This window comes from Chenopodium album, chromosome 2 (assembly GCF_948465745.1).
Source record: "Chenopodium album chromosome 2, dcCheAlbu1.1, whole genome shotgun sequence".
Taxonomy (NCBI): Eukaryota; Viridiplantae; Streptophyta; class Magnoliopsida; order Caryophyllales; family Amaranthaceae; genus Chenopodium; species Chenopodium album.
The window spans coordinates 15,474,834-15,496,800 of NC_137835.1; the positions used below are offsets into that span (position 1 = coordinate 15,474,834).

The 21,967-nt window shown below is 35.9% G+C and overlaps 1 protein-coding gene across 1 annotated transcript; it reads right to left on the reverse strand.

Moving 5' to 3' along the window:
• Positions 1 to 317: 317 nt before the first annotated feature.
• On the reverse strand, positions 318 to 20,076 carry LOC145596826 (AP-4 complex subunit epsilon-like). Its single transcript, XM_081653021.1, has 11 exons — positions 19,330 to 20,076; positions 12,879 to 13,064; positions 11,453 to 11,668; positions 11,255 to 11,365; positions 9,535 to 9,732; positions 9,321 to 9,452; positions 7,704 to 7,760; positions 7,105 to 7,221; positions 6,151 to 6,228; positions 2,520 to 2,663; positions 318 to 1,983 (listed from the first exon to the last, which is right to left on the reverse strand). The coding sequence occupies exons 1-11, from the start codon at positions 19,894 to 19,896 to the stop codon at positions 919 to 921; spliced, it is 2,871 nt and encodes a 956-aa protein (XP_081509147.1). The 5' UTR covers positions 19,897 to 20,076; the 3' UTR covers positions 318 to 918.
• Positions 20,077 to 21,967: the final 1,891 nt, after the last annotated feature.

Here is a 21,967-nt window from a genome sequence, read left to right on the forward strand (position 1 = left end):
CTAAAGTGATATAAAACTAACACTAAAGAAAATTAAGTATTACTATTTTTGGGAAAAAAAAAATCAAGAAAAATGGCAAAATAAAAAACCAAAAATTTGAAGTTAGTATTACAGATTTTTGTTTATCACGAAGATAAACTTGTATTTTTGTATATAATAGCTCTCATCACATTACATAGTCCCTGCTCTTATATTCAACTAACTTTCCTTACCTACGTGATGTTCTAACCACTGCACATAATACTATTTTATTAGCAAACGTAATTTGGTTAAGCAAGCTAATGGATTCCAAATATAAATTAAAACTCGTTCTTCAATAAACACTTGAAAAAGGTGATCAAAATAACTATAAGAAAATGTAAGCATCTTCAATGTTACACTCAAGAGCAAGCTTTGCAGTAGGTAGCTTCTGTAGCCGTTACATTTAAAAAAGAGGAACTATTTATATTAAAAAAAATAAAAATAAAATTACTGATACAAATTTTATTGGTACCATTATTACAACAGAGGATTATCAATAAGAGCACCTACTTCACTTAGAAAAGAAACAAAGCATTGGTCAAAAAGCACCAAAATTGTTGAACATCTCTCAGCATATGCAAGGGGAAAATAGCCCCCATATATGAATAACTGGAAAGTGAGATCCAAAATCCCAAATATACACCACCAAACTCTTAAAATGGCACTAGTTGTACAAAGACATCACCATCGAGGAACAAGAACTGAACCAGAGGATCCGAATTTGAGAATGTACTCAGAAGTTTTTACCCATTCACTTCACTGAAATCCTTTACACGACATCATATTACCTAGACTAGCACAATACTTCTAGCCAGCAGCTTCAAGCATTGTGCCCTTCCGTATCTTTGCCAGCCCAAGTGACTAGTGAGAGAAACTAAAGAATTGCTGTCGAGTAACTTAGCCAAACAAGTCCTTGAACAAGTTGGGGTTTTGACTTGTTGGGGTTACACCCATCTGCCTCACCAAGGCATCCTTCTGCAGTGCATCCTTCAGGTTAGGGCCTTTGCTTTCTTGGGATTGTTGGACATGACCATTCTTATTGGTTGCATCTGATGACCCAAAATTAAGGTTATCATCTTTACTGAGAGTATCAACAAAATCAGATTGTGTGCTCATTGGCATATCTCCATAAAGCGACATAAGATCAGACTCTTTAGCAGAACTGATGGAGCTAGAATTAGCTGCAGATGATGCACCCGGACCTGCCTCTAAAAGACCTTCCAACTGGGTGAAAGGATCAATTATTGATGAACCTCCCATGTTATCAGGTTCGCCGAAATCAAGCAAGTCGGGAGGGGGAGGTGGTGGTGGTGTCATCTCTGCCACTGATCTTGTTTCTTGGGACTTCCCAACATGACTGGATGTTTTTGAAGATTTATAGCTGGTTGTAGACGGCCTTTTTTCTTCTTTTGAAAGACCACCAAACAGTGAAGCAGCAAGCCTCTGTTTCTCGGGATCAATTTCCACTGTCTGCTTCTTGTAACCATACGAAGTATCCTTAGATTTTGAGCTTACAGCGCCTACTTCATTATTCTGTGAACCTCCATTACTAACATTCTGAGAGGAAGAATTTGAAGTTGACGGTGGAGAGGAATAATTTGGCCTTCCCCATTTCTTTTGGACCCCATCAAGCCGTAGCTTGATTTCATTTGACCCAGCATCAGCCGATGGTCTCACTGATGCAGACTGGTGGAACTCTCGAGTATATGATGGCTCAGATACAGAGACAAGATCTGTCGAAAGAACATGTGAAGCCAAAGTAGGCTTTGGCTGCTCAATAGGCTTTGGAAGTTCATAGGCCTCAAACCTAAGTCCATGAGCGGATGACTCATGGTGAGTTTGGCTTCTAAAGTTGCTGATAACTGGCATTGCAGAATGTTGATTCTCAGAGACATAGGGTTGAGCCCCATTTTCTAGAGATTTTTGCACGTAACCGTTGAGGAATGAGAGGCTTTTGTCAACCTGCAAGTATTTAAGTACAAGAATGGGCGACACATATAAGAATTATTGATGATACAAATTTACAAATGGATATTGATGACATTAAGTGTTATAATCAAAAAGGAAAAAGCAAATGTCAGAACCCCAACGATACAATATTTTAATGTAATTAAATATTTATGATGACAAAATAAGATAGGAAATACACCGTAAACATAACATTGCATAGTTAACAAGAAAACCCAAGAAATCAGCATACCCACGAACATGTTCTTTGTTTAGAATATTAAAAAGCAATTTATTTCCTCAGATTCATCAAATCACTTGTCCAACCCACATATATATCTAGTATCTTGTCCTCTTTCTAGACCCTCAAACAAATAAAGTGAACCTAATCTAGATGCTTTCAATATATATACGAGACATAATGTTGAGACTCTTGACAAATGCAGACTGTTTAGCTGTCAAGCTGATGTACCATGCGCAGAAAAATTAAAATAGTAAGGAAACCCTTGAAAGTAATTAAAGCCTCAGCGTATAAAGCTAGAGTATATGACCTCAATATCTTCACAGCTTGCATCAAATGGCAGTATAGTTTCAACAGCTTGAGAATCCAAACCAATTACAGCTTGCAGTTCATATGCACGCTGCTGCAAATCTGTTGAATGGGACGCTGACAGCTCTTCAATCAATGACTGACACTGAGAGGAGGACCAAAAACATCAGAATGTATAGCAGTAAATAATTTGCAACGTTCATCATTAGATGTTAAATAGAATTACCAAAAGAAATGCATGCAATCCAAGACTAGCAAACTTTTTAGTTTTTTCAAGATAACCAAAATATTTGCTCCAGAAGCATTAAACAAAAATTAAAAAAAATTAATAAAATAATCAAAACTCATAATTAAAAAAAATTAATTAATGAGACTATTATATTCACATTCAGCTGTTAAGTATTAGTAGTCTCTCTCTCCTCTCCCTAAAATACTAGCCTCCATTGTTGAATTTTGGAGAGGCTTTCATCAGTTTTTGTGGAAAGCCCCAATCTTTGTCTCTTGTGCATATTTTCTCTGTATTTTTGTTTGTTTTTAGGTTTATAATAACTCTTCCTCTTTTAGTAGGAAAGCTTCTCCCTCAAATGACAAGAGTTCATCTTCTTCTTTAGGAGGGTTTTTCTCTTTCAAAAGACCGGGTTTTTGTTCTCTCTTTTGAAGGAAGATTTGGTTTTTTGCTTGACGGATTGCTGTAAAGTTGTTTTCCGGAAAAGATTTTGCAAGATTCGAAAAAGAGGTTAAACCTTCAATTACAATCAGATGAATCAAACAACTACAACAAATTCTTACACCCCTTGTCGAAGAAAGCTATAAATCACAGCGATACGAAAGAAGGTTATGAACTACGTTACTCATACTCTTCATTTCACCTAACGTACCCATGTCAGACCCTCGACACTCAAACATGAGTATGACAGCCCGACACTTCACTTTTAATTCAAAATCATGGAATTTTTTAACAAAATAGCCGAGTCAGACGCTTGGACACGTATCCGCGTTGGACATGGGTACCCGAGTCCAAGTAACATAGGTTATGAAAAATGAACAATTTGCAACAAAGATTATAGTTTTGATGAAAGGATGTTTTTTTTTATTCAATTGTCATGTATTTATGAGGTATAAATCTTTTTATAGACTAAGGAGGTTAACTCGCGCATCACAAATAGCTAGCCATGTTTTGAAATCTCTTTCAATTTGGTTTTAAGTCACAACTTTAGTTTTAAAGGGAATAATTATCCAAACACTATTTATAAGAATTATCTAAAAAAAATTTAAAAGTTAGGAAAAAAAAAAAGGCAATAAGCTATGATGGTAGAAACAAAAGGAAAATAAAAAGAAAGAATGTCACACATGTGATTTGCCTACATAAATGAGGGTCTATATGTAAACAAACATTTTAAGGGATACAAGCAACAACACACGCTACGCGTGTGCATTATAGGAAATTTATTAATTTACTTATAATATTGTTATTGTGGATTTTTTCGAAAATCAATACTTACATAAACTTTAAATTCTAGAACGAAAAAGAAAATTGTCAATAGGACATCTACTCCACTTCATGTACCTCAGTTAACCTTAAAAAATATTGTTGATCGTTGAGTTTTTATATAAAAGATTGAAAACTATAGAGTGAACATCTACGGTAATATTACATACATAGATTAGATTGATGTATAATTTTTCCTTTTATTTTTTCTAATAAATTTTTAGGTTTTTTTTTTCTTCTTTGTAACGTAGATTTTTTTGAGGGAACTACATTGGTATTAATTTTCCTTTTTTTTAATAAAATCGTGATATAGCTATCTTTCAACAAAGTTTAATGTGGTTTTTTCAATAAATAAAAAATAAAGTAAATGTGGTTTATGGTTAGTTACATTCTTTTTTATTTATGAAAAGTAGATAATTTTTGTGTGTTTTTAGTGATAATAATTATGGTTAGTGGGTAGTTAGTTTTTAGTTTTTTTTTTATTTGAAAGAATAGATTTTTTTTTTTTTTTTAAGCAGTTATGAATGAATTTTTTTTCAATTTCTTTTTAAAAAAAAAATTAATTAATGAATAAGTAATTTTGTAAATTAAGAAGGGCATTTTGGGAAAAGACAAATTTATCACCCAAAAGGCCTTTTCTCTTTATATAGTAGTATAGATAGTTGCCATAACACTATTCATAAGCTTTTGGTTACGCTTTAATAAGGTAGAGATATCATATGACTTTGTAAATATGAATCAATCTTTATTCAAAAAAATTAATGAAAGAAAGATTGTCTACAAAGAGTCAAAAACCAGTTATGCACATGCAGAAAAGATTTTTTATTCTATACAAAATCCCAAAAGACCTGGATGTCAAGTTGAGGATTATTGCATTACTACACTAATTACCTAAAAAGCATGTAACACATAACTGGACCAAGCATCAACAAGTAGGAAACAAGAAAAATACCCAGAATAGTAGGAGACCGTGATTCAAAAGTTCACATCTACAGAATGATCTGCCTTTGGTTGACATTTTAACTTTAGAGAAAATTATCCATCCATACACTAGAAGATAATGTTCATTCTTAACAACAGAAAACAAGAACAACATTGAAGCCTTAATCCTAATGGTGGGTCAACTACATGAACCACGATTCAACTCCAATGATCGTCAACCATGATCCTCTCTCCCTCAACTCCCTTCTCTCAAGTGATATACACACCCAAATTTCTTCATATCCTTCTTAACTCCTTCCATCCAAGTCATCTTTGGTCTCCCTCTTAGTTAAAAAGCACAACTAAGTGTCAGGCAAGTTAAAGAGCATATCAAATTGCCTTAACCTAATTAGACACAACGCATTCCAAAAAGTGACAAAAAGTGCATGCCTCAAGCCACCTCAAACAAGGCACAAGGCAAAGGGCCTAGGCCACCTCATTGCGAGAGAAAGAGTAGATCAAAGGTCAAAATAAACACAATGCATTCCAAAAGGTGACAAAAGTGTGTGCCTCGGGCCACCTCAACCAAGGCACAAGGGGCCGCCTCATGTTCAAATGCAAGAGAAAGAGTAGATCAAAATTAGATTTATAAAAAAATTTAAACAAAAAAATTAAGGTTTCTTTGTATCTTTCTCACCCAACTCATTCAACCCATGCAATGAGAGCCCTACTACTAACTACTTCACTCTCTTTTTTCTATTTTAGGTGATGTGGGGTCCTGCACTTAGTTTTTCTCCATCAATCTATTAATTTATTCGTAATTTTTCACTATCTATCAAGGAGCATACACCATCCTACCATCTTCTCTGAATATGTGGGCCCAAGCCTAAGAAAATAATTTGAGGGTGGAGGGAGTATTATTAAAACTGCACATCCAAGATACAACAGTAAAAGTATAGTAGGACAAGGTATCCTGGGAAAGAGACAGAAGATCAGAACAGCAAGTAAGACCAATAAATTATTACACAATGATTATGCTTAGAACTCGTGACAAAGTTTCCAACAAAACTCAACTTAGAACAGCAAGTGTAGATACTTTATAGAAGGTCAGATAGAAAGGACATCCTTTTCATAGAAAAGGGAAAACTTATTAGGACAGCATATATCTGCATACCAATAATTTTAACAAAGAATAAAATTGATTTTGAAGAGATGACACTACCTCAGGAAGCATGTCCACTTTTCGTCCCGCAGCTTTTTCAAATGCATAGATCTTCATAAGAGCTGTAAGTGCATATGCCTTCAAAAAAAGACAATAACATAAGCCATCAGAAGAGGCAAAACACTAAAACCTGTGCGTATATAAAATCACATTATCATCGTACAACAATAATTCAGTTAACCTACTAGGTTGCTTGGGAGAGGGGGGTAACCCATTAGTATAGCTGGCCCCCAAGCAGCCAAGCCCACATTGAGGAGGGATACATATAAGCAGCCTTTAGCCAGAAAAAGAATTTTGTCAGAGTTTCTTGCATCAGTCAGATAATAAGGTAGTTTCAAGTAGCTGCATATTGAATTACATGTTTGTCGGGCTCTTTAATAAATATTTTTGCATTCTTACTAGATCTCAAGCATTTTCCTGGATTTTGTAATCCCTCCATTATGAATTATCATCAATTGGTAATCATCTGAAGCAAGAGAGCTGAATCCAATTGGCAACTGAAGGCTAAAGCCCTAATCTAGGGTTTTGAAAATCAATCAATGCTGTCAATCTAAGATTTCTGATTGCAAATTTGAGATTTAAAAGAGATTGGACTTCTATCAAATCCATTTGAATATTATTGCCTGTGACGTATGAGCTGTGTCAAAGAGGTACCAAGAGGTTAAGTTATGAATTTTGGCTTATATGTGAATTCAGTTTCATATATGCACATAACACGAGCAATGTTTCAATATGTCCTATTTGAGCTCAAAATTGTAGATAAGTAAACAAAAGGTTTCTGAGATGTATTCTTTTTAAATATTTGCACCCTGTAGAGCATCAATGTGCAGATGTATCTGTCCATAGTGGAAATAAATACTAATAATGCAGTGGGAAAAAAAATCATCCACGAAAATTGAAAGCTCTACAAATGAAAAGAGATGACTTAAGAGACCAAAAGGTTCAACGTTTTACCTTCACTGTGTCATCGGTCGAATAGGCTTCTGCCACATCACAGAGCTTTCCAGTAATGTATGAAGCGGAATATTTTCCATAAGCAATTCCATACTCCCCTAACACCCAACAAATAACCTGTAAAGGAATCAACAATAGAATAAAGTTAACTTTTAAACAAAAAAGACTATGTTTATTATGGCCTTGTGGGATATTTGAAAGCTAATTAGAGTTGTAATGCAGATCAAGGAAGTGGACGTTTATTGAGAAAAATACTTAATTAACTAGTGGTAGCAATAAAAAGGAGAGGAGGGCTTATTTTAACTTCAGAGTGGGTCTGCTGGCATAGAAATAAATTTGGCAGACACAAAATGCAGTTGTGTGCATTGTAGATGATAGCTTGTCTTCATTTAATTTGATAGCTGGTCTACAATTAATGTAAAAAGCAGCATCTCCGTCTAAATTTAGTGTACCTCCTTATCCACAGTTTTAAACTTTTAGGAGGAGTTATAGAGTGAATCAAATTTCTTGTTTAATAAAAAGGAAAATGAAAATGTTTATACAGTATTTAAAAGAGCAAAAATGCTAGAGCAGAAGCACTGATAACACAGAACGCTTACTTGAAGGAAAGCAGATGGAAGCTTTGGTTCACCAATGATTCTTAAATAAGACTCAACCTGCAAATCCAAATCAAATGTACAGAACTTGATTAGTTGAGAATTACAATCCTACATAACTCAGAATTGATATGATATGCAAATCAATACATTCAATAATAATCTTAATTGAAGCATATTTTTCACATTGATCTAATCATCAATAGAGCATAATTTCTTTGGAAAACCATGTCTGAGTACTAAAGCAGACTTTCCACAGGAAAACACCTAAAAACTTAAAAGCCTTTCCAAATAAACTGATAAGGGGATATAGTTACAAATTTAACAGTCTCTCTTGCAGATAAATAAAAGAACAGCAATAAAGTCTATTAGGCATCCCAAAAGACTTCCTAGAAGATCCTATATTTAAACGACTTTAAAAGTATGGCACACCATTTAAGAGCTCACTTTCAAGTATACCATCTAAGGGCCCGTTCTGATTGACTGAACTGAGTTGAACTGGACTTATTGGAGCTGAACTGAACTTAACTGAACTGAATTGAATATTTTACGAGGAGGAAATTAAGAACTGAACTGAACTGAAAATAATCTGAAGAGAACAGGCCCTAAATATATTTTTTCACCCAAGTACGTAAGTCGTATAAAAAACTTTAGGTCCCAAAAGTTATTCTACCTACTCATCACATATGATTTAGAAAAGTAATGCAGTTATCCGGACAGGCTAGCACCAAACTGAAAATGTTTAACACTGCTCGCTTAAATCCAGTATCTACTAAATATTTATAAGGGTTTGGCTATGTGGAATTTAGCCAATTCATGTAGCATCTTCAATCCATAGAGTAGACCTAACAAACAGGTAACCTTACTTTGATCCTACATGAATCAAATCAACCAACAACTAATTTATATAATTATCTTGTTGAATACCCATAAAAAGCTAATTAACCCAATTTGAAACAAGAAGAACAAAATATGAACCAAGCATGTTCCTAAGTATACCAACTTCAGAATCAAGTCATTTGCAAACAAGGCCATACAGCTCTGAGATTCGATAATACGTTATCCTGCCCTTTGTTCACAGGTTGAGTAAGGTCAACCTGAAGAGCCAATAAATAATTTTTCTTTTTCATCTGTCCCAACTTATATGTCCATCTCTAAAATTGGCAATGACAAACTATTAGTTTTATTACCTCTCTCTTCCCAATAACTTCTGGTATCACACTCAGTTCAGTTCAATTCAATAAATAAATAAATAAATAATTTAAAGCAAACCTTTCCGCTATCTCCTCTGACATCTACCTTTTTATTAAGATAACATGTTATAACAAAATACCAACATACCTCTATAACTATGTACCATAATAAGTGAGCACACTAAATTGGGACGGAGGGAGTAATCATAAAACAAATTTCTTGAAGCTGTTTAAAGCCAGGTTAGTTTTTCCAGTTTTGATCCTATACTACAGAGATTAACATAACAAAATCATTGCCCAGAAATCATCCCAACATAGAATATTGAAAAAAAGTGTTTGGTAATTTTTTTTTTATTCATAAAGCAGGCAGAAAATAAGCTTTAAACAGAAATATATTAACACAATAGAATCAGTTGTAGAAACGCACAGCAGATAATCTTAGCTGCCCATCTGCAGTATCATCCTCCTCTCCAAATCCCTCTGCAATCAAACGCATTAAATTGTGCACCACCTTAATATTTACCAAATCGCCAGCATGCTCGAAAACTTTGTTCATTGTCTGGGAAAAGCCAAAACATAGTGAGATCGGTAGATGTCAATTGCTAAATAAACAGAAGCACAAACTATGGAACTGAGCATACCTGAATAAACCACTGATTACTTGGGGCAAATTGCTCAGCAAGTTCAACACACCGTGATGCGATTTCAGTTTTATAATGACTATCATTTATACTTATCATGTACTCAATCATTCGGTCAACAATCACTTCCACATTAGAGGACTTGGTCATCTTATACAGTAGCTCAAAAGTTTTTCGCTTCAGGGAATCATCCGGATCCTGCACATAAAGGTCAGCAAACATTTTGTTAGGTAGCAAATTAACTGAACTCTATGGAAAATGGTTCTTTTTGAGAGCAAAAACATCATTGATAACATTTTTATTGTATTTATGTTTTTGAAGCATAAGCATATTAACATGGCACCTACAATAACCAGTAGTTAGTTTACCCAGTGGCCAGCACATTATCCTGAAGCTGCTATGTGATGACTACCATCTACTTTATTTATACATAGATTTAACCACCAGCTAAGACGACTACTGTTGACCGAGAAATTCGTCAATTGCAACTATAACACTACAGTTTAAATGTAAAACACAGAGATACTCAATGGGCAGGTTCAAGCCCAACCCACCAAGAACCAGCTTGTTAAAGAGCTATCCATGTTTAGCGCAGTGGTTACCTGGCCCCAGTGGCCAAACTACCCACCTAAATTATCTTTGATACAGGCGGGCCACTGGTTGAAGTTAAGCCTGATCAGCCAAAGTCCAACTAAATAAACAACTTAAAGGATCAAAATTTTGAAAAGTAGATTTTAAATGTAACCCTTAGGGCTATGCTGCTATGATTAAGATAGAATATAAAACATCCAATTATGATAAAAAAACAAAAATTGTTGGATGCTTTTACAATGACCTAGATACGAAATAATCCTTATTCAAAGAAATACTAAACCCAATTCTTCTTCCAGGAGCCACCCATTTTTCCTCATTTCTCCCAAAACCCTTATCTTTCTCAAAGGTTGGATCAGTAGAGGCAGAGATTTAGAACTGACTAGCTAACTGCAACTGACACACGGCTAAGTTCAATTTCACTCTTACTGATGATCAAATGACTGACCACTTTTACATTGGCAATATGTTATGTCTCGCTCTTCCACTCAAGTATGAAATTGTGAAGCAATCTAATGCCTAAGTTCAGCCAATCCACCTTAAGCCATCTATGAGTACTAGTCAACCAATTATCCCCACAAGCCTTGTAGATTATTCATGGGAAAAAATACCCACAAATTAAGGCCCTGTTTGGTAATTAGTTGTTAACTAATTGATATAGCTGATTGTATTACCTAATTTGTCTAATTGGTTATATTAGTTGATTCGACTAGCTGGTTGTAAATAGCTTATTGTGTAGAAGTGTTTGATAAATAGTTTATTTTTAGCCGTTTCAGTGTATTTAATACCCAAAAAGCTAATTGTACAATAAGCTAATTTCAAAAACATTTCATAATGAGCTTTTTTAAAAGAGCTTTTTCAGCCCAAATAGCTCTTTTAATAAGCTATTTACCAAACGCCAAAATTAGCTTTCATTAAGGTCAAATTTCTAATAGTGCTCAATAAGCTAAAAGCTTTCCAAAAAGGCAAAAAGCTCTGTACCAAACAAGGCCTAAATAGCTTTCCTAAACATAATAAAATATAGGACCGGATTCTGAAGAGCAGTTACATCCAACTGATTACAAAATGGAAATTCAAAAATAAAAAGGACCTCAAGAGAAACCAATCTTTCGGGGAAAAATGTTCTCACCTCCAGGCAATCAATCACTGCCAGTTGATGCTGTTCTGCGACTCCGGGACTTAGCTTTATCAATCTTCCAAGGGCATCAATGCCCATGTATTTTAAATTATGACTATCACTCTGCTCATTAGGTAAAGAAAGTTGCATACGATCAGATAAAAACTATCAGTAATTAAACACTAATTAACAGCTTATCAGAGAATATACCTTCAAAAACTTCGATATTGCATCAGCTGCTGCTTCCAATAATTTTGTATTGGGATGGATAGCAGATGCACAACATACACTTTCATAGAGCACCGCATTTCCTATGTTGCTAGATGAATCAGACTTCCTAATTAAGTCACCTAGAACAGTATACATTTGTTCACTTGCATGCTTGTCACCACTGCCCAACAATGCCAGAATTTTGAGCAATTTAATCTGTATTATCAAGGTATGATACAAAGTCATCAGGTAGAGATCACATGGCTTGATAGGGGAAAATAGCAGGATTCCATTTATAACTAAGACCATCAAGAATAGTCAGAGAACAAGGTGTTCTCACATAGAGATACAATACTAAACTAATCCCTGGTGTTAATCTATGGAAAGCCTGAGCTTGTCAATAGGCTTTATCTAAAAATAAGTCAGTGCTAGTACTCTAGTAGTCTCCTCAGTCTTGAGGTTTAACTATCTAACCCTTCAAGACACTATAGATAGTATTTGGGTTTATCTTACCAATTCTCTAGCAAGGACCCAATTGTTCAAAAGGCTTTCAAGTTCTTGCTTGATCAGTTAGTGCAAGTAATTAAGGGTGTGTTCTATCTTCTATTCACCTGATTTTCACTTATATGAACTTATTTTACCTTAACTAAACTTATCTTATCTTATCTAAACTTACCTGAATTTATATGAACTTATCTCAACTTATTATACCTTATTTAAACTTATTATACAAGTAGTTGTAATTTGTAGTTGGGTAACCCTTATCCTGAAGTGAACTTATTTGAACTTAACTGAACTTATTACACCTTTAAGTGAAAATAAGGTGAACAAATTAGACCCTAAGTTTGTTATTAAAAATATAGAGCAAACAGTGAAAATCCCAACTTTTTAACAAAGCTAGTTAAAAAAGAAGAATGGGAACCGCCAAAAATAATCAATTTGCAAGTTTTCTTAATTCCTTTGTATCTTCTTGTATTAATAATTTGGGAAGGCGCCAGCAACTCTAACTCATAAAGTAACTGTGAAAAATCACAAAAGTAGAGTTGTTTTTAATCTAATCTATAATTCTAAGCATGTTTGACTCTTTTCCTTTTTCTTTTTATATCCCATTTACTGTCTATTTTGATTTTAGAAACAGTTGAATATTCCTTTCTTTTCAAAAAAAAAATGTTCTTGGAAAATTAATCAATAAAAAGGATCTACAACTTATTACTCTCAATCTGAAATTGATTCTACGAGAATGTGCTGATTCCTTTAACGAGAGACTTAGCTCCTATCATACAAAACGCACAATGCTATTTAAAACTAAGTGATAACAGATTTAAAATCATGTTCAAGAACAGATAAAGAGTACAACACAACCTGCTTTATTATCCAATTTTAAGGTCTCCATACAACAGAATGAATTATAATAGAAATAACATGCCTGAATGAATGGAGCAGGCATCTGATGATAGTCATAGCTTTTGGGCAATCTTCTTTCTGCTACTTGCTTTAAAATACTCACAAAGCTTCCAACTAGATCTTTATAGGAATTAGCATCTATCGTGATCAGATCAAAAAGAGGACATAATGCAGCACCCATCACCGAAGGGTCATTATCAGAAAGCTTCTGCAGAAACAAAAAAATCATGTAACCAACACAGCACAACAAAAGAAGCAAATAAATATATGACAGCAAGTAAACATCATAGCAGAGCGCAGAAGCTACATTATTCGGACTCTTTATTTCACCTCAAGTACCCATGCCAAATCCTCAACACTCTGACATGGGTAGAAGTGTAGAACACTAGGATACTTCAACCAAAATCATATACACTTTTCACAAAATAGTTGAGCCCACCACTTGGACACTTATCTATGCCGGACACAAGTGCCCAAGCCCCATGTTATGGACTGACTTAGTATTTTCTGATTTAAAGACTAATTAAGAGATAAAAGCTTGATACTTTGATTAATAATGGCTGAAATTGGATGCAAAAGGATAGATTAATAGCTTAAGGCTATCACTCTTCAAAAGTGAGTTTAGCTCACAACTCTCCAAAAGTGACTTGAGGTCACAAGTTTCATCCAATATTTGCCTAGCCATTTCTTTCCCTTACCTCCCTATTTATACTAAGGACTATTAACCCTAATAAACTAATATTACTAGAATACCTATACTACCCCTCCAGGTTAGTCTATTACAATACCGGCCCCCTAAACTTCCACCTTGTCCTCAAGGTAGATAGTAGTTTGCACTGAATTTCCGGCCTCGGCAACATTGATGCTTGTTCCAACTCTTGAAAAAGCCAACAGTGAGAGTGAGCTGCTGTGAGAGTTGCTGTTCATTGTTGAAGGTTAGTACTCTTAACATGGCATAAGAAACTGAAAAATGCTGTAGCTTGTCAGGTAGGATAATTGAATTATGAGTAGAGCAAGTGGTGTCTACATAGAAGCAAGAAGTGTGGAAATAAGGATTACTGGGCAATGCTGACTTTAGGAAATAGAAGGTAAAGGGCTTTAAACAAAGGATGCTGGATGGAAGTAAGGATTGCTGGGTAATGTTGGGCTTCAGGCCATGAATTAGGAAATTGGGCCATGTTGCAATGGGCCCAAATAAAAACCTGCCTTCAAAAAATAATAGATTCATTTCCAACGCACAGTAAGCAATCTCAGCATGATTATCATCCTTTCCCACATCATCAAGCCTCATATTTACAATTCTACCCTTACTAGCACCTTCTATGTTTGGCTTCGTCCACAAGCCAAAGAAAATTGCAGTCAAACTTCTGCCAAAAGCTGCTCCTTCTGCATACTTCAAGAACCCACCAAGTAACCACTCCCATTGAAACCTTCCTTCTGCTTCACTTCCGGTCAAACACCCACCGCCGGTAAAACCACCAGAGAAGTCACCACCCCTTTTTGCAACCAATGGTGGCGGTAAATCTGTTCCCCAGACAGACCCACCTTGACTTGCGCCGCTTCTCCTACCACCTTGCCGGTACACTTCACCACATTCTCCGGTGGACCTACCTGGACCACTGCCGGATCCGCTACCGTCGACATCGCCTTTTTCAAAAACCCCTTCTATCCGACTATGCTACCTCCGTCAAACAGACCAGCCTTTCCTCTCCGTACGATAAAAAGAACACCTTCAAATTCACTAGTCCCACCACCAAAATCGCCAGCAAAGTTGTCTTGACCTCTCTTCACGAAAATTCTCCCACCACTGTAGAGGTTGTCCACTGGATTTCCTAGCCCACCAAAACCCCCTGTAAAACCACTTTCGAAAGTGGTCACTGTTCCACCCAAATCACCGGGGAAGCCACTTTCAGAAATTATTGCTCCACCATCAACACAGCTAGCACCGGCAGTTCCCTGTGCATACCAACACCTCCACCTGATTCACCGGCGAAGCCACCTTGACCTCCACCGGTAAAACCCGCTCCGTAATTACCAAGCCTTCCACCAGGTTTAACTTTTCTTGCGACACCTCTAACTCCACAACCCAACTCACCGTTAATGTTATCGGAGCCACCACGAGTTACACCCCCAACAAAAACTCCGTTTTCATCTTTTGACATGGAGTGTACCTGCTCCTCCTCTTCATTACCTGCAATTTCCTCTTCTGATTTTGCTTGATAGTCTTCTTCCTTCATCTTCATTGGAGAAGAGGCTTTGTTAGTGATTTTGCCCAAATCCTTTAGAACATTTCCGATGATTCTCTTTGTGATTTCATCTACCTCCTTTGAAAATGTCTGAGATGACACCTTCGTTTCCTCTTCGATTGATTGTTTCAAAATTGGAGTTGGTTGCTTCTGCCAGGACGTTATAGATGACAAGCCGAAACGACTCACCAACACTCCCTTCAGAACCCGCCACTCGCGTATTGATAGCCACCTGTGTTCACCTTCAAACCACTGCAACGCTTTGCCATTAAGACCTATTATGGCAGCCTTAAGTTTAACCTCTTCACTTAAGTGAAAAAAATGAAAGAAATCTTCCATTTGAAAGATCCAATCATCCAAGTTTCTTCCATTGAACTCATGAATCTGAAGCTCTAGACGAATGTTTTGCTCTTCCTCATAATCTAAAATTCCATGTTCTCTCTTGCTGGAAATGTATGCATACTCTTCGCATATCCATTTATGCATCTGTTGTGCTACACTTCTTTCGGCAGACTCAAAGATCATTGCTGACTTTTTTTTTTTTTAATGAAACGAAAATCAGCAGACTTCTCAGAACAGAACTGCTCTGATACCAATTGTGATGGACTGACTTGGTATTTTCTGATTTAAAGATTAATTAAGAGATAAAAGCTTGATACTTCGATTAATAATGGCTGAAATTCGATACAAAAGGATAAATTAATAGCTCAAGGCTATCACTCTTCAAAAGTGAGTTTAGCTCACAACTCTCCAAAAGTGACTCGAGGCACAACTCTCAACAAGTTTCATCCAATATTTGCCTACCCATTTCTTTCCCTTACCTCCCTATCTATACTAAGGACTATTAACCCTAATAAACTAATATTATTAGAATACCTATACTACCCCTCCAGGTTAGTCTATTACACCCCAGTAAGCAATTAATATAGGAGCAGATCATCCAAACAGCTTAAGCATCATGCCATCACTAGACACTAAGATCAAGTTTAGCCCCGAGTCTTAAGACTTGGGGTGACATCATCATCTTGAGTCGTAAGACTTATGTTTAACACTTCTCCCATTTTTCTTCTTAAATCTCAAGCAAGTCTCAAGTTGAGTCTTGAAATTCCAAGACTCAACTTAAGACTTGAGATTGGGACACACCTCAATTTTATTTTTATTATCCTTTTTTTTCATTCACTTTTCTACATATAATATGTCATATATTTGAGTCTTAGGGCTAAAGTGATAAATTTGGACAAGTCAAGTGAGTCTTAACGAGAATTTGATGACATAATTTTCAATGGGGACCACCAAAAATGATGTCACATCCAAGACTTGGGGGTAAACTTGCTCTAACATAGGCACCTTGCTGTTTGTAAATTATTCATCTAGTCATCTATTATGTCTAGACTATATGCCAGCCAAAGAGCAATAACAAATTCATAACTGAATTAAAAAGATAAACTACAATAGCCAGGAACCATATGCCCTGTTTACATATTCTCATCCATAAATATGGACCATAAAGAGTTCCAAGGTAGACACTGAAACTTGATAGGTAAAGCCAGGAAAGTAGGAACCAGGAGGTTGCAATATATTAGTATGAAAGATAAATACTATTATTTTCCAGAGTTGGTTACAGCCAACCTTGGTGGAGTTTGTTAAGCAGTCAGATCTCTACCAATAGTAAATTCCTAAGAAAGCTAAGAATTCAAAGTATATATTTATTCTCTGTCAGTTTTATCATAAACTTTGGTCCCCATACTAACATTTCTCATATATCACCATTATTCAGGGATGCCCTATGAGAATCACCACATCCCTGTAACAGAAGACGTTCTCAAATCAATTCAGGTCCATATTTTAACTAGGTATAATGTAGCTAGCAAATGTTCACCTGACCCAAAAACCCAATTAAAGCTCACTCTTGAGCACATTATTCAACTCAAAATTAAAAATTAACATATAATCAATTACAAATATCTAAAAAAGATGACCCAAAATCACCAACAACTCAACATGTACAGAAGGTAACAAAACCAAAACTTATTAAACCCAGAACTAGACTGGAAGACAGGTCTAGAGGACTCTAGACTATTGTGTCACAAACTTAGCAAGAAGAATGATAAAAGGCTGATTGGAGATTATAGAAGTAAGAACCTTTGAAATGTTTGACACCTGTGATTAATCCACAAAGTGTCAGTCCCTTATGAAAAGTTCAGCATTTAAAGAGAAATAATAATAACTGAGCACACATAGAACTATATTGTTGTTACTTGAAAGAGTACAAAGTTGCCTCTAACAAGTAAGAAAATTAACAATAAGTAGAAGTGACTAGAAATCTTTTAATTGAATTTGAATCTTTCATTGTTAAGAAACATTTTTAAGGATTTACATTTTGCTCGGAAGTTGACTAAATTTATGACTCCAGAATATATTAAGGGTCATATTATTGGTACTGAGGAATAATTAGAAGGAAAAAAAAAAAGAAAAAAATCAACTTTCAAAATGGAAATTTAACACCAATAACAAAAGACTAGTTTTTTTCCATTCACATAACCCACCAAACCACAAAGGTAGGCACTTCATTAATTCCTTATTGTCTGCTTCAATAAGGTAATACCATCTTCATAAAACAAGACTACCAAACCAATTGCTACTATGAAGCACTGAAGATTAAACACTTAATTAATCGCAGGTAATGACAAGAAGACAGCTTAACTGTATTTGACAAGCAGCACCACAATCTATCATCACTAAACCCCCTGTTTTCCTTGCATATTTTCATCCAACGAGATCTTCACGCTTAAGGGCCAAATTCAGTAATTTTCGTGCATACATGTGTAAACTCCTATCAAAGATTTTTAACCCAGATTTTTGGCACATGTAGCCGACCCCACTTATGGAATTAAGGCTTTGATTAATTGATTGATTGAATCTTGGCACAGCCTCTCCTTAACACTCATCAACAATCCAACATAATCTACAAACTAGTAGCACATATCTGCAACTTTATTAAATTATCAGACTAAGTTAGACAAAATATCACAATCCTCATTAGCCCAACAATTCCTACTCTCAACCAAACAGCCTCAAAACCAAACAATATTGACAAATAGTCAAATTTCGATCTGTAAAGAGAAATGTACTACCAAAAAGTCAAAAACTGTCCCCAAAAAGCTTTACCCAAAATATATACATAAAACTCTTGATAGGCAAATACTAGCAGTGAAGTATGGCAAGAACAGCTACAGAGTGATGGTTAATCCTTGCCTTGTGGCCTAGTCTCTTTGCTTCAAGAAGTATCAAAGCTTACCAATATAACTTAAGATTTAGAACTCCCCTTCATTGGTTGAAACAGGGAATGAAAAGAAATATTTTAGATCAATAACCCTTTTTCCCATCTCTAGGAAGTCGAATATTCAGTTTTGCTCACAATTCACAAGTCCAAAGTTCCATCAGTCACATTCCTATCATAAAAATTATGGGAGCACTGATATTGAATCTAGATTACTGTGGATTGAGACAAAGATCAGGAAAAAAATCTATTCCAAGGGCCATACCTCACTACTTTAGAGTTACTTCTACCTCTGTCTAACTTCATGTATCAGTGTTGCAGTGGCTCAAAATATGCACATATTCAAGGGGCCAAACTAACTTTACTGGGGTGATGAAACTAAGAATCATACTACATTTTTTTTCTAATATAATGCTACTTTTCAATTCCTAAAACCGGAAAGAAGTTTGCTTTGACTTCACTTAATTACCATCATGAATCATCAAGCAAAACTCTGCCAGGAAATCTAAGGCATATCAACAATGCACAGCTCCAGAATTGCACCCTGAATACCCATGCTTTTGAGAAAATGATCAAACACAAATCTACTCCGAGGGCTTAAACTCATTACTTCACTACTTTAAGTTACATCTACCTTTGTCTAATTCCATGTATCTAGCCTTAAAATAGCAAATCATAAGCACAGAACTGGCGGTCGAATCCTCCTAATTGTGTTGAATCAAAAAGGCATATTACAATAGCCACAGATATAATGCTAAAACCAGAAAGAAGTTCACTTTCACTTCAGTTAACCAGGGCATCCCACATTGACATGCAAATCCTTCCGGTAATTTCAGGGCACAAATTGTAACTATTACTAATACAATGCACAGTTTAAAACCCACAATAATTCAACAAAATTACAAGTCATAAATAAACATTATAATCCACAACCAAAATTCTTTCACCTTGCGAAAATTCGAGACGAGGTGCGAAACCGAAGATGGGGACTGCTGATAAAACCGATGCAAAGCCATAACAGCCTTCTTCTTAACAGCCTCTTTAGGGTGATTAAGCAAGTCAACAACCTGGGGCAAAACCGCGGGAATAGTCTCCTCATTGATCAACCGACAAACCGCATTCAAAGCAGCACAAACCACAAGATAATTATCAGACTTCAAATCCTTCTGAATTGTATTAACAATCAAGATGATGAGATCATGATCATCATTGAGGAAAAGGGTAACAGCCAAATACCCAGTTCGCTTAAGAAGAATATTATCATCATGAGTCATTTTCACCGCATGAATGTACCCAAAAGAGGCGTCATGCCCAAGCATCTCAACATAGACGAGACGAATGATGAACTCCTTCATCTTTCGTTTGGGGATATCGGGTTCGATAATTCGGCGTTTTAGGGTTTCGATTTCGTTGAGAACGATGCGATCTTCTTCGGAACGAGATCGAGCTTCGCCGATTGATTTGACGAGATCTAGGAATTCTTTGGATTGGCCGAAACCGCCTTGGGAGCCCATTGCGAGCTCCCGGCCGATGGTCTTGAGCTGCTCCAGGTTTGCTCTGAGAGAGTGAGTGAGTGAGGAGAGAGAAAGTGAAGGGGGGTTTGATCTGAGAGGAGAGAGAAAGTTGAGGAGGAAGAAGATGAAGAAGGAAGTTATGAAAGAAAGTCTGGTGAAATTGGACTCTTATTGAAGGGATGTTGATTGTATTGTGGAGTAGTACGAGTATTTGTTGGATTTGTTGATTTTTGGGCGTGTTAAATGTGGTATGAAATTTGCCTTATTCCGAATTGTACATGTAATTAGAGCATCCATATTAATGAGAATTTACAAATGGAGTAGTACGAAGTAGGTTTTTGCTATAAATTACTCCGTACTTAGAAGTTTTTAGTGATTGTTATTTTAATATATATATATATATATATATATATATATATATATATATACTTGATTAAATTAACTATCTCTTGAGTTTATTCGACGTGCGAGCTTATTATAAAGATAATTTGTAAATATTAATACACTTTTGAATATTAAGTGATGAATTATTTGTCTCTAGAAGTAGGTGGTTTTGTCCTGGTTGAGGGGTGGTTCGAGTTAATTCAGATGCTACTAAGGTGCCTGGTGGTCTCATGGGGATTGGTGCGGTTGTCAGGGATGAGAGAAATGTGCTGATTACTGATGTTGTTCGAAGAGTACAGGACAATGGGTCGGTTGTTTTGGCTGAAGCACTTGCTGCCATAATGGGGAATTTCCTTGCCTGCCAATTGGGGGTGTGTCATGTCAAGATTGAGAGTGATACTGCTACATACTTTGTTTTCAGGCTATTTGTGTGCCGACGTTTGAGGATAGGACGCCTTGTGCATTGGTTATGGAGGATATCAATTTTGCTAAGGGGCGCTTTGATAGTTTTGCTTGCAGTCATGTTAAAAGAAATGGTAATGTTGTTGCATGTTGCGCATCTAGCTGCTAGGTTAGCTCCTATTAATGGGGGTTGAAGAAGTATTTCTGATTTCCTTTCCTTAAGGTCTCATTAGCCTTGAGGAGTTGGACGTTGTGTAATCTTTCCTTAGCTATGAATAAAATCCCCCAGTTTAAAGTATTGAATAATTATAATTGAAAATGATGTTGTAAGTGAACTTGCACCGGTTGATCTATTATTCTATTATATTAACCAGTGTTGTAATATAACGTGCAACAATATTAAAACGTTAGTTCACAATTTGTCTACCTCAGTTGCTAAGTCAACTTTAAAGGAAACTACCTGAAAATATTGTTTGCTAACTCTTTATCATTTGTCAACTCCAAGCTTCTTACACTGAACCTTCCACTGACACCACAACTAACACCATCATCTTCATCGTGTCCAAGCTTCGTCCATTGAACCTTCCACCAACATCACCATTTTCGCCGTGTCTAAGTTTCCGCCATTCAACGTATAAGGTAGAGTGAGAGCTTTGTTAACGTGTGTATTTTCCTTACCAGCTTTATGCTCTCCCCTTTAGATTGAACCAATAATGACCCATTGTACGCTATGCAATTTATTGCTCATCAAAGTCATGGGTTGGTTCACTATCCATTTCATATCCCAATTTTTTTACTCCTCTTACCCATTAATATCAACAATAGTGCTACAAAAACCAACATGATCTTGTTGCAGCGGGTGTGGGATAGAACAAATAATAAATGCAAAATAAATAACACACAAATTTACGTGATTCACTAACGATGTGTTGGCTACATCCATAGACAGGTAAGAGGAAAAACTAAATTGATCTCGATGAATTCCATTTGCAATGAATATCACAAAGGCTAAGAAATACCCCAAAGGAGTAAAATATAGTGCTCCCAAGAATAGAAAAAATATATCCCACGGAGAATGAACAAGCCTTGAGATGAAGTTAAAACTTAGTGCTTGAAGTTCTCAATTGGCGCAGGTGTGCCACAACGGACTCCTTACGATCCTTCATGAAACTTTAGATGAGGCACGCCTATGAGGCCATGGCTCCATAAAGTTAGGGTTAGGGTTAGGGTTTAGGGGTAAAAATGATATAATGTCCAGTTTTATAACTAAACATTGTCATTATAG

Bases quoted from the DNA above. Each gene is read 5' to 3' on its own strand.
- LOC145596826 (XM_081653021.1), bottom strand. From the start codon at position 19,896: ATGGGCTCCCAAGGCGGTTTCGGCCAATCCAAAGAATTCCTAGATCTC. The intron at 9,453-9,534 runs GTATGCTCAGTT...GGCTTTTCCCAG, and splicing joins GTAATCAGTGGTTTATTCAG to ACAATGAACAAAGTTTTCGA. The intron at 7,761-9,320 runs GTGCGTTTCTAC...TTGGATTTGCAG, and splicing joins GGCAGCTAAGATTATCTGCT to GTTGAGTCTTATTTAAGAAT.